Here is a 13,460-nt window from a genome sequence, read left to right on the forward strand (position 1 = left end):
CGATTTCCATAACCCCACAATTACACAAACGATATTGGTGTCAAATGAAAGTTGAAAAGCTTGTAATTTAAGCGAAATGTTTTTTTAAATAGTCCACGCCACGGTAAAGCTCTGTTAATAGAGCATTTCTGTTTTCCCCAAAAATAATTCTTAATATCTTGGGAGATACAAAAGATAAGAAACTAATATTGATATTAAAACTTAATTATTCTTCTAAAAAAAAAAAGAAGCAAGGCCTAGTTAGTGACTTAGAATTCTCAAACTTTCCTGTGTGCAAGTCATGTCAGGGATGAAGGGGACCTACAGTGAGGCTGGCAGAAGAGCTGGGTTTGTTACCAGATTTGAAAAAATGCCGAATCCACAGAATCCCAATGGCTATCTACACACATGAAAACCCAATCGGATTCTTTCAGTACGACAGGGGTACGTGTCGAGGCAAAAAACGAATATCACGTTCTGTTGGGACGTGGTTCGAAGAGGCGCGTATCCCTATCCAAAGGTTTATGTACTTGATGTACAGTTTCGCCCGATAGTTTCCGTACAAAACGGTGATGATGGAAGATTTTACTTCCTCTTCAAGTTGTGTGTCAACGAGAACCATCGCGGATTGGTATATTTACTGCCGCGAAGCTATCGTTGACCACTTCTTGGAGAACCAAAATTGGTGCCAAAATTGAGAGGCGTCGTTCAAATTGACCAAAGTAAATTTGGACGACGAAAGTTCAATAAAGGTCGGAGGGTAGATGGACATTGGGTTCTCGGTATGATCGAGGACGGATCTAAGGATCTCAAGTTGGAGGTGTGTACTGGGAATGTACGCAGTGCTGAGGTAGGTTTTTATAATTATATATACTATTCAATATTAATAAATTTTTTTTTGTGTCAGGTACCCTTTGATAAGGAAGCACGTTGAGGATGGGACGACCATACATACCGACTACTAGAGGGCCTATGATTGTCTGGGAGAGCATGGTTACATCCATAAAAAGGTGAACCATAGCGATCCCGGTAATCCGTTTGTAGCGGAGGATGGTACCCATACCCAAAGAATAGAATCCCAATGGAGGGTGGTAAAACGGGCATTTTACAACGACAGCTATAACCACAATTCTGCGGACTGGGTTGTGGAGTACCAGTGGCGGCGAAATATTAAAAAAAAAATTCGTAGATCCCTTTGAGGAATTAATCAAGGCCATAGTACATACATATATATGGCAATTTTAAAAATGATTAATAAATAAAAAAAATTCACTGATTTTTACTTTGCAGTTTGTATTAATTTTGTAAAGGTAGCTACTGTTGAATGGAAAAGTTAAGTAAAGGGAGCTTTGCGCATACCCAACCTCGCACCCACCCCAAATCCTATATAGTGACCCCAAGAAGGGGGGTTGCATACTTATCTTACATACCTCTTTCTTTATGCGTCGTGCTTGTCACACTAGAATAGTTTTTGTAAGTTCGTTTTCAAATAGAAAGAAACTTTGCACATAATCAACCTCACACCCACCCCAAATATTCAAAAAAAGTGGGGTTACATCCGAAAATGAAAACATTTTTTTTTTATTTTTAGGGGGTTTTCCTCGCTCCAATATTTGAATGCTGTTCTATTGAGACCTATACCTAATAATAATAATCGGCAATGGAATGGAAAAACATCAAAAAAGATTATTATGGCTGAAAGAAACACAAATACGCTTCAGCTTCGTCTGCGTTTCTTTGGGCCTGCTTCGAGGTTGCTTTGAATGACACTTCCAATATGACATTTCTAAAATGGCACTCCTGTCATTAGCAGCTGTTATTTTTTCCCAAAATAAAAAAAAAATAGTTTTGAAATCGAAAAAACTAGATTTATCGCGGAAGTAGCTCACACAGCCTACATATGATAACCAATGCTAATCCCTCCAAAAGAAAATTGGTAATTGGTGTAAATACCCATCTTATCCATTTTTTTAGAGATTTTAAAATCAAAAATCAATTTTTGCCCATTTTTAGTAGTATTTTTGGCTCAACTTTTTCACACGCGGTTTTTTTAATCGATAGATATGCCCTAAAAAATAATATTAATCGTAGTTTTAGGGAGAGGACACATTTTTTTTTAATTTTTAATTTTGTTTTTAAAGTTTCACTTTTTCACACAAATAACAAAATAATTGTTATTTTCCAAATGTTTTTTCTTATTTTGACAATTCTTTAAAATACAAATAAATACATAAATACAAGCAAATTACGCCGCAAAAAAAAAAAAAATCTGACGATGTTCGGAAACAGTGGTAATTATTAATTAGTTTTATGAATTATTATTTTTTCTCATTTAAGTTTATTTAAGGAATTTGTTTAAATTATACAAAAACATCAGTGACGGAGCCTTGGCAGTGAGGCTGGCAGAAGAGCTGGGTTTGTTACCAGATTTGAAAAAATGCACACATGAAAACCCAATCGGATTCTTGCAGTGCGACAGGGGTACGTGCCGAGGCAGAAAACGAATATCACGTTTTGTTGGGACGTGGTTCGAAGAGGCGCGTATCCCTATCCAAAGGTTTATGTACTTGATGTACAGTTTAGCCCGGAAGTTTCCGTACAAAACGGTGATGGTGAAAGATTTTGCTTCCTCTTCAAGTTGTGTGTCAACGATAACCCTCGCGGATTGGTATAGTTGCGACAGGGGTACGTGCCGAGGCAAAAAACGAATATCACGTTTTGTTGGGACGTGGTTCGAAGAGGCGCGTATCCCTATTGAAAGGTTTATGTACTTGATGTACAGTTTAGCCCGGAAGTTTCCGTACAAAACGGTGATGGTGAAAGATTTTACTTCCTCTTCAAGTTGTGTGTCAACGATAACCCTCGCGGATTGGTATAGTTACTGCCACGAAGTTATCGTTGACCACTTCTTGGAGCACCAAGAAATTGGTGCCAAAATTCTGGGGCCTGGACGCGTCGTTCAAATTGACGAAAGTAAATTTGGACGAAGAAAGTTCAATAAAGGTCGGAGGATAGATGGACATTGGGTTCTCGGTATGATAGAGGATATATCTGAGGATCTCAGGTTGGAGGTATGTACTAGGAGTGTACGCAGTCCTTATGTAAGTATTTATTAATATATAATCTTTAAAATTTTATTAGTTAATTTTTTTCAGGTACTATAGTTCCTTTGATAAGGAAATAGTAGACGATGGGACGAAAATTCACACAGACTACTGGAGGGCATATGATTGTCTTGTAGAGCATGGTTACATTCATAAAAAGGTGAACCATAGCGATCCCGGTAATCCGTTTGTGGAAGAGGATGGCACACATACCTAACGCATTGAGTCCCAATTAAATTTTGGGAAGCTTGCGTTTTACAACGATAGTTGAAATTTTTCTGCCTGGGTTGTCGAGCACCAGTGGCGTCGTAATATCAAAAAGCAATGCCTTGATTTATTTGAAGAGTTTGTAAAGGTAATCGTATATGTGCACGGTAATCTATCTCTATATGGACCTCTTAAGCAACTGGCAGGCCAATGGTCATACTTACAATTTTGAAAAATTGAGTTTTGACCGCACCAAAGCCTTTTGGAGCTATGATAAGCGCATGTTTGACGGGTGCTAAGCACGAATTGACATCTTTGCTGATTCTGACAATTTTATCCAGCAAATAAGAAGTTACGCGCATGGAAGCGATGCTGCTTGAAAATTGAAAATACTCATATTATAGTGTAGTGTTATATTATCCTTTTAAAATATTTAAGTATTAAAATTTTCTTGTCTTGGCTTACTTTATTCCAAAAAAATTGTCAAGAACAAACACATTTCATTACAGTGAAATTTATAAAACTAAAAGAAATATTTTTACAGGTGGTGTAATTTGATAGGGAAAGGGCTGCATCAATCCTCGAATCGACGTCAGCTATTTTAAATAAAGCAGATGGAAATATATCACCTACATTAAGTGGGAATTTACCAAACCACGACGCGACGCCTTGAGAAAGTTTGTGCAAAGGCAGCGCAATGTGATGTCAACTGTCCCACCTAACAGCGATAGTTTGGGCGAACTGATAAAACCAAGACAAATGTATCAATACAGAGTGGGCGTGGATGTAGTGGAAAATTTCCTTCTTCAGGACTCAGGGGTTAAGAGCACGTCTAGAATAATTATATTCCAAAGAGAAAGCCACCGACTCTGGGCAAACCGGATAAAAAATATACATATTGACATATTGGTTGCTGCCAAATAAGACTGAGTAGACCTGCATATGTCCAATTTTTTGACGCCCTTAAAGAGGTTTGGCCAACATTCGCTCCGGAATCGATTTAGTGCGACTATGAAATTTATTTATTTTTTTTATTTATTTAAAGATTCTAGCGATGGCGTTCGTGCATCCAGAGCGTTTGGAGGAAGCGTTTATCGACCTAGTGTCACAATCTCCGCCGAATCTGGAACCAATTTTAAATTGTTTCGAAGATTATTATCTAGGTCAGCCAAATTTAACCGGTGGGAGAAAACAGACGCTTTTTGCATCACAAATTTTAACGTTTTTGACAGGACGGTAACCGGTGCTGCCAGAACCAACAACTATTGGAGGCCGCTCATCGCAGGATGCAAGTGGAATTTGGAGAGGATCATCCAACTATTTGGAAATTCGTAAAAACTCTCAAAAAATTCAAAGTGGAAGAGATAAACACTACGAACAATTTATTCGTGGAAAAGAGCCACCCACTAAAAGGTCAAAATATATAAAAGAAGACGGACTTTTGGGTTCGGTGACTTTTCAAGGGGCGTAGCCCATAATTTTACTATTTAAATGTAGAGTACACAAGTCAAAAGTAAGTTTTAATTACTTTTTTAAATGTATTTATTGTATAGTGTATACGTCTAAATTAAAATTAAATTTTTTGAAAAAAGTAAAACAATTGCTTTGAATTATTTTATGTACTACAAATTCAACTACAACTTGACACCATAATATCATAATAAGAAGTACTTCAAAAGGAATATTGAAGGAAGATATTGAAGATTTGGAGAATCATCACACATTAAAAAAAAATCTACTTCATAAAAAGCATTATGTGGAAAAACCTCTAAATAATTAAATTTATCCATTAAATAAACTTGCTTCTGGTGGTAGTATTTGTCCTTTTCAAAATCATCTGGGGACAGAAATTTCAATACAAATGTCAGTGGTTTTCTTAATCGCTTTTCGGAATCCATTTCAATAAAACCTCACTCAGGTCTCCGTAGCTTATGTTAATTGCAATATCTTCGCGGCTTTCAACCCGACTTATTACACTAGAATTCCTTGAACTTCGTGATTTTCGTCTGTTAGGTGAAATGGATTGTTTTGCGAGATACTGCGCCCGGCCTCTGTGCACTTTTCTCTCTATGCTCGATCTTTATAATCAGGTCTTGTTGGAGCTTCCAGCTTAGACGACTTGCCGATCCCGACTAAATAACAGCATTTACTGTATTAGCCCTAGAACCCATATGGGGTGCATAGGAACCCCACTTAAAATTAAAAGTCTTTGTTTCTTTATTCAAATAATTATTAAATCTTAGATTGAAGCTTGGGACCACCTTTTTTATTAGATATTAGAAACTATTGTTCTTAACACAAACATGGATATTGGTATTCAAAGAAACAATTTTGCATCAACATTTGCATTCACTTTGCCGTCAGCTCAAAATTCAATGTTTATGGATGATACAAATAATGATAAAATTCGCCCTGTCATAGGTCTACTCTATATTTTCTAGTCACCTATTTACATTCAAGGAGGAATTGACAAATACTTCAAGAGTAATTCTTGTCATGAAAAAGTGCTTTCTTAAACTAGCCTTTCGAATTCGGCCTAAAATTGTAGGTCCCTTCTATTCCTGACAACATTACTCGCACACGGGAATGGTTGAGAGTTGTAAGTCACTATAGGCCCTGGTTCCCAAAGGACTGTTGCGCCACCAAATTTAATTTATTATTTTTTGTATAATCTGGGTCGTTCTTTGGCAAAACCATTATGCAAAATAGGTCAAACAAAAAAATCAACTTGCACTTGAGAACCAATATTGAAAAGAATCCTCGAGAATGCACCGGATAAAAACCTCGATCACATTGATAACACCTTAGTTAAAGAGCTTCCTACCAAGAAGGCCCAAGAATCAAGGACAAAGGCAACGTGCACTACTTGTGATAGCCATATTTGCGCAAAACATCACATTGCAATTGTGTAATTATGTTGAATTTCTGTCTTAAAACCACAAATGTATACAAACAGTGAGATGTCTAAGATGCAACCCTCCTGCTTAGGCTCTCTATAGGTTGGGTGCAAATTTTATTATATGCAATGTTTCTTTTAATATTAAAGAAACTTTAATATAAAAACTTTCAATTTCACTAAAAACTAGAAAACATAGAATCGAATAGTTTTCATTGTTTGAAACTTTATTTGGCTTTTGAAAAAGGTATAATTTATTGTTTAGATTTTAAGTTATTTTTTAAAAAATTGCCCCTGCCGCTTAAGAGAGGGAGATATATCTCTCCTCCGATGGTAAATAATGTGTGCATTATCCTCCGATCGTACTCTGCCTTTAATCTGTCAAAACCGGGACCAACTCAATTTCGATCACGTTCGCATTGTAGTTCTAAGATGCGCCTATACTTTCTGCATGATTTTTTCTGTCATGACATCACTTATTTATTGTCTACCAGCATTCTCATCGTGACTCCGAATGAGCATATCAGCTCTACTTGGTTTTGTTGTATGATTTGTGGTAGGCGCAAGGTTGAATATATGCAAAGTTTCCTATATACCACGTAGGCTCATTTTTGTTTGAGAAGTGGTATAAGCCTTTTCCCACCAGCAGAAAAGTCCGAGCGATGAACGAAATAGAATTCGTGAGTTCCTGTGGTAAGTATATCTATGTATGTGCGAAAGAAACCATTTATTAATATCTAAAATGACATATTTAAAGCAACTTACTAGTTTTATTAAATAACAATAAATGGTTGCTTCATTTTCTAAAACGAACAATGTATTGCTACATCAAGAATTTTTAACAAATATTATTTTAATCGACTATGAATTGATGTGGTGTGAAAACAATGACATTGACAGATTGAAAAGGTAAGGCAGTGCATGAATGAATGAATCCATTCAAGCTGGTAGTTTAAGAACCGTGTTCAGCATCGAAAATACAACAGAGAGACTCAGTAGTCAGTACAGACAACCTACTCAGTCCCAAGTCAAATAGAAAATAGGAAAGAATTGAAGAATTAAAAGCAAGCAAAACTGCTAGACTAGAGAAACTGTGCTTGTATTTTCCCTAAAGAAAACGTCTTTGTTCTCTACCGTATCTTTTACGATTCTTTTTTGTGTGCAAACAAAATAAATACAATACCCGTGTTTTGTTTTGAAATCTATCCATAGTAAAGTGCGATTGATATTGCATTTGTATCTCGAATGAGAACTACTTCGTTGAGAGTTCTGCATTGGGAATCATGTGTGTGTTTTCCATTGCGGAAAAAACGAATCTATTACTGTTGATATTATTTAGTTTTGTTAGTCAAAATGGACTAACTGAGCTTATTTTTTTTGTTTTTGTTTACTTTGGCCATATACATACATATATGCATATTTGTTTAAATCTTTTAGAACTCAAGTGAAACTTAAGAGAACAATACTAGAGACCACTGCCACTGACGATGTTCCATTGACTTACTGCCGCGGCATCCAAAAAGCGAAAGATTTCTCGATCTTTGTATTTCAAAATGAAATTCGAAGAAAAGCAAAAGGACAGAGAGGACAAGAACAGAAAGTGGGCAGAGTACATGAAACCTAAAATTGGAATTGTTGAAAGAACTTTTGAATAAAAAAAAAATTAAGTAAAATGTTATGTGTATATGTTTTTATTTATTTAGATGATGTTATGTTCACGTAAGTATTCGAACAATATTTGACGACGATTTGTTATTGGTTTCGAGGTTGATTCAGCTGCATCTACATATTGTGTCGGTTTCTTCTTCTTGGTTAATTCCTTCGTCGCGGTATGTGTCGCCCATTGCAATACATAAATTGTGCAGAATGCATGCACTGACAACGAGATTTGTGACCGAACGAATATCTCGTTGTTTAGTGAACTTAAGAAGTCGTCTAAACCTTCCTTTCAACAAGCCGAAGGCATGTTCTACAACAATTCTGGTTGCAGAATGAACATATTTATACGTTCTTTGCTGTTCACTTAATCTGCCATTGTCTTTATATGGTGGCACTAGCCAGTTTGTAGCGGCATACGCTGAATCAACCAAAATAAAAGTATTTGCCGGAAATAGTTGGTTGGTGTGGCTCAAAGCCTTTTTGAATAACTCAGAACGCCTGAGAACTCTACTATTGTGTAGAGATCCTGGCTCACCACAACTGATGTCAATGAATTTTTTATCCGCATCGACGACAGCTTGCAGGATAATTGTAAACTTGTGCTTGTGGTTGTAGTAGCACACTTTTTCGATTTTTGGAGCTGCGATTGTTATGTGGGTGCTGTCTATTACACCCAGAACACCAGGTATTCTTTTTTTCTTCAAATGTTCAGCAGTTTTCGGTACAGGCATTTCCTTGAGGCCATTTTATGTAGTCCACCCTATTTTAATGCGTGCTCCTCTGGTAACTGCATGAAGAGACAAATAATGCTGAGAATAAGATGCTGAAAAAAAATAATGATTTGATTAAATCTCAATGTAATATGAATAGCAAAGCTTACTTATCAGACGCTCTATTGTTGAACGCCGCAATCTGAAGTGGGATTTGAAATCTTCTTCACTGAAAGATTTAATGATCATTATAAAGGAATCTACAGTGGCAAGTTAATTGTCTTCTATTGAGTCTTAGAGACTAGTATGCTCTTCAAAAAACATTCCTGGTATGAACTCATTCCCGCTGGCACTGGACTCGATCAATTCACGCAAAAGCTGCAATTGGTAAACTGATTTTTTTTATACAATATAAATGTTCAGATGTTTTCTTACCATTTCTTCTTGAAAATTATCCATTTTATTAGTTTTAGTTAGTTTTTCTTGTTAAGTTAATTTTTTGACTTTTGATTTTCACAAAAATTTCTTCTTATTTGTGTGCTTTTTTTGTTATTATTATGTGAAGGTAATTTGATACATGGCCCTCATACGGCCAATGATCGTTTATGGTTGTCCTGTGTGGTTCAACGTTGCCCCTTCCCAGATGGAGAAGTTTCGGGTGTTCGAGCGGCAGTGTTTACGACGCTGTACCGGCTTATATCGAACAGCCGAGTCTTCTTATGTGCATTACTTTTCCAACGAGGTCCTATACAACGGGGCTCGAATCAACAGAATTGACAATTTCGTGATAAAACTCGTTCGAGGTCACATTGCAAGAGCTATGTCTTCGACCAACAATTTAATTTTCGGGGCGTTCTATCCGAACGACGAGTATTTTGAGAGTGCACGGTTGAGCGGCTTTATTCCACCAGAGGCATTCCTCTTTTTAGACAAATGCGGTCTGATACAGGATAGATTGGCAGTTCCGTTAATCTACCACGTCATACGAAGAACCGTGGATAGGCGACTCCCGTAAAATCGGGACGTCATGGCACAAGGTGGAGCAGAGCTCCTTCGGTTCAGTAGGGCTGTGTCCGAACGGGACCGAACTGATAGGGTGAAGCAGGAGAACCAGTTTTGGTGGCTTCAATCGGCACTTGATAGTGGGTAGTCGGGATGGGGTTTTAAGCCTTGGCCGGCTTACATATGGTGGCTCACACAAAAAAATACAAAAAAAAAATAAAATTAAAAAAAAACAAAAACAAAAAAAAACATGGAATATAAAATTTTTTTTTTTTTAAATTTAAAAAAAAACATAAAAAAACAATAAAATATAAAAACAAAAAACGTTACATTTGCTGCTGTGGTTGTTCTAGTTTCAAGTAGTTTATAGGTAGAATAGGTATTTTAAGTTAGCTTTAAGTTTTATTTAAGGACCTTATTTCAAGTAGTTTGTAAGTAAAAATAAAAAAGGATATTGATATTAGTATTTTTTCAAATTTTCTAATAAATACAAAAATAAATAAAATTTAAATGAAGTAAAATAGGGCCGAAAGGCATTAGTTTTAAGTGTTATAGTTTAACTTAGAGTGTCCATATGGGACCATTAAGTTAGTTGTAAGTTATGGATAATTAGGCTAGTTTTATGAATTTTTGTCTAGCTTTAAGATAGGTTTGAGAATGAATTAAGAAAAATTAATTATAAAAAAAAAAATTATTATTTTGACAGATCTTCTTTCAGTTGTACCAATTTTTAAATACAAAAATCTGGCCACTGCGGATCGTTTTGTTGGGAATTTCTTACTTTACTATGTATTAAATGTGAACAAAACGCACGTAATACCTACATTTGTCCAACTAGTAATGAATGTAGTTTTTAAAAGATTTATTCCTATTTTACTAGAACCTTAAATATTTATTAAAGCAGACATGCTAGTTTAAGTAAGTATATATCACCAATGACCCATATAGGTTATCTTGCGAACACAAAGGAGGTTAATAGGTTCTGGTTATATAATACTTCTAATTTAATGACGTTCATTTACTGAGAGCTATAAATGCTCATCAAAAAAAACATTTTAGATTCCTCGTGTTTCAATTTTTACTGATGAGTTTAATTGATAGCGATAAACGGGGTTTCCTTAGATAAAACTATATCAACTGCTACAGTAGTTACTGAACCCAGATTAATGCAATAAAGTAGTTTCTTCCATATTTCAACTGTTCTCGGCAAATTTTATTTATGCCAACATGGGTTCTTATTCCTTAATATATTAGTAATTGAATGATCATCTTCTTACGATCTTTAAATTTGAAATATATGTAAGTTTTTCATGAATAAAAGGTGTTTGATTTGGTAACTTATAAGTTTTGTTTAACAGTTCCTTTAATTTCTGACAATTGAAGAGGTAAGCCATCGTATGAACGATTAAAGAAAAAGAAAATGAAACCATTCAAGTAGTAGTTTCCGAAACGTATTCTATGTATTTAAACCCTTTAGTACTATAATCGTTCGTTTTTTATGGAGACGCACGGCTTGTAGCGAGTAGGGCAACAAAGGCTATTGCATTTTAACTTTTGTCTACAAAACTTCCAACATTAAAAAACCACACAATGATACTATAGATTGTGTATACAAAGACGACAGGGAGACTCAATACAAATAATTGACTCCGTCCCATGTCAAATTATTAAAGCCGGTAAATAATTACATACGACTAACTTATTTGTGTGATGAAAATTGTTTTAGTATTTTGCTTTGTCTTCTGTTATTTTTATACGTTTAGTTAATTTATTCTTAACTTTTGTAACGCTTTATCAAGGGTGAATTTAACTTACTGCTCTGCTTTTTATGATAGTATAAGATAATTTATTTAATTCGAAGAATAATTAAAGTTGGCGTCCTCCGGGCCAACATTTCAGCCCACTACCAACCAACTACACCAAATCGGTTATTAAGAGAAAAGTCGACAAATTTCAATCAAATTTGACAAAAGGCGTCATTGTAATAAATGAAAAATTTCTGTGGATACAATTTTATTAAGTTTCAATCAATTATTTCTAAGGCCTAATAAATACATTTAAACCTTCATTATGCACATAAGTTAATTATTACATGAATGTTAGTACATTTTTTACAGAAATTACTGAAGATTATCGATTATGTCACTCTTTTATATTATAAAAGCAATCTCAAAAACAAAACATCCAAGAATGTTAGAACTTGCACATAATTTTTTATTGTTAATTCAGAAAAATTTTGTAATGAATTCTGAATACTTTTGAAATATAAATCAATAGTGCTCGGATTATACTCTTGCAGTTTGATCGTATTGTAGTCTCATAATTTAAAGATAAACTTGAGTTAGACAGTAATTCCTTTAATCCCGAAAACCAAATCGAAAATTTAAAGTCCTACACGAAAATTGTTCACACTTTATGACATTTTGCATACGCGATTGTCGTGACTGACGGAATAAATTTAAATGCTTTTCTAATTGATTTGTTTTCATCACTAAGCCAAATCTATCTGTTTTAAGTTGTAAGAAATGATTTCCATTTTACAACATCATCTGATTTTCGCATAAATGAAATGCTGGAATATAATAATTCAATCAACAACTTTAAAAAAAATGTTTCTATTTCTAATGTGCCTCCACCTTAAGTAATCACAATGCATTATTGATTGCCTTGAACACACCCTGCAGTTAATTTTATTTCTTGAATGTGTTCATTTCAACTTTCGAATGAATACTCATTCGAGTTTCGAGACTCGATTAAACGTGAACACAAAATCTGAAGTTGCGCCATCTTTCTTTTTCGTAAATCCCCGACAAGAGTGACAAGGTGAGAAAAATTTTCTTAAATAATTTCACATATTCAACAAATATATAAAATAGTTTTCTACATAATATAATATTTAAGTTCTGTGTAAAACCAGCTTTCATTTCATATATAATTTGTCAGTTTCGGCATAATTGAGTGTCTAGAAATTAAAAGTGAAAATTTTGGCACGTGTTCTAATCAGAAATTTTGTGCATCCATTTCTAGAATTTGCCACAAAGTAGCCAACATGCAGCTTTTTGTACGTGGTTTGGACTCCGTTGAGACCCTAGAGGTTTCCCAAAATGATACAATTGCCGCCGTCAAGGTGAGTTTTTAAGAATATGTCTCCTCATAGGCATTTCGTATTATAACCAATTCCAACCACAAAATATTAATTCTTGTTTTAAAAAACATCTAATTTCAGGCTCAATTGACCCAATTGAAGGGAATCACCGAAGATTTCGTCCTTAACTGTGAAGGAAACGCTTTGGAGAACGATGCCTGCGTTAGCAGCTTGTCGTCCTTTGAATTGGATGTCACCGTACCACTTCTCGGAGGTAAAGTGCACGGTTCTTTAGCTCGTGCCGGTAAGGTCAAGGGACAAACTCCTAAAGTTGAGAAACAAGAAAAGAGGAAGAAGAAGACCGGTCGTGCAAAGAGGAGGATTCAGTACAACAGACGTTTCGTCAACTTCGTGCACGGATTCGGTCGTCGTCGTGGTCCAAATGCTAACTCTTCTTAGATTATGTCCCAAATTTCTTAATCTTTTTTGTGAATAAAAAACAAAACATTTTATAAAAATACTCTTGACTTGTTTAGTGACTAATTTAAACTTTCTAAGTGGACGGAAGATAAGAGCCACGAATTAGAAGAATAATGCAAAAATTTGCAAAATTGAATGAGGGTTGAAAATTTTCCAGAAGTGGGTACAGCTTGTTTAAACAAATTGTTTTGACTTCATGTCATTTTCAATTGCTAATTGAGAATCAGTTATTGTATAACTTAATTAATAGGTTGGTATTAATCACTAGATGTTTTCATAAGTGTTCAGTAAGAACAGACGAACAAGAGAACTTATGTTAAGAAAGAAAAGAAAAGAGG

At 35.1% G+C, this 13,460-nt stretch overlaps 2 protein-coding genes, 1 long non-coding RNA gene and 2 pseudogenes across 3 annotated transcripts; 3 read left to right on the forward strand and 2 right to left on the reverse strand.

Annotated features, from left to right (window-relative positions):
* The first annotated feature begins 371 nt into the window (after nt 1-371).
* LOC129942801 (uncharacterized) lies at nt 372-1,279 on the forward strand (annotated as a pseudogene).
* A 1,513-nt stretch (nt 1,280-2,792) lies between these two features.
* LOC129942811 (uncharacterized) lies at nt 2,793-4,530 on the forward strand (annotated as a pseudogene).
* Nucleotides 4,531-6,392: 1,862 nt separating this feature from the next.
* Nucleotides 6,393-7,079, reverse strand: LOC129941588 (uncharacterized). Its single transcript, XR_008780888.1, has 2 exons — nt 6,952-7,079; nt 6,393-6,889 (listed from the first exon to the last, which is right to left on the reverse strand). It is a non-coding gene; the product is annotated as an uncharacterized LOC129941588 (long non-coding RNA).
* An 879-nt stretch (nt 7,080-7,958) lies between these two features.
* LOC129942814 (uncharacterized) lies at nt 7,959-8,576 on the reverse strand. Its single transcript, XM_056051899.1, has one exon. The coding sequence runs from the start codon at nt 8,574-8,576 to the stop codon at nt 7,959-7,961; it is 618 nt and encodes a 205-aa protein (XP_055907874.1).
* A 3,934-nt stretch (nt 8,577-12,510) lies between these two features.
* On the forward strand, nt 12,511-13,162 carry LOC129938970 (FAU ubiquitin-like and ribosomal protein S30). Its single transcript, XM_056046813.1, has 2 exons — nt 12,511-12,684; nt 12,784-13,162. The coding sequence occupies exons 1-2, from the start codon at nt 12,607-12,609 to the stop codon at nt 13,099-13,101; spliced, it is 396 nt and encodes a 131-aa protein (XP_055902788.1). The 5' UTR covers nt 12,511-12,606; the 3' UTR covers nt 13,102-13,162.
* The last annotated feature ends 298 nt before the right edge of the window (nt 13,163-13,460 follow it).

Source organism: Eupeodes corollae, chromosome 1 (genome assembly GCF_945859685.1).
Source record: "Eupeodes corollae chromosome 1, idEupCoro1.1, whole genome shotgun sequence".
NCBI lineage: Eukaryota > Metazoa > Arthropoda > Insecta > Diptera > Syrphidae > Eupeodes > Eupeodes corollae.

Coding starts and splice junctions, on each gene's coding strand:
- LOC129942814 (XM_056051899.1), bottom strand. CDS start 8,576: ATGCCTGTACCGAAAACTGCTGAACATTTGAAGAAAAAAAGAATACCT.
- LOC129938970 (XM_056046813.1), top strand. CDS start 12,607: ATGCAGCTTTTTGTACGTGGTTTGGACTCCGTTGAGACCCTAGAGGTT. Junction 12,685..12,783: donor ATACAATTGCCGCCGTCAAG/GTGAGTTTTTAA, acceptor ATCTAATTTCAG/GCTCAATTGACCCAATTGAA.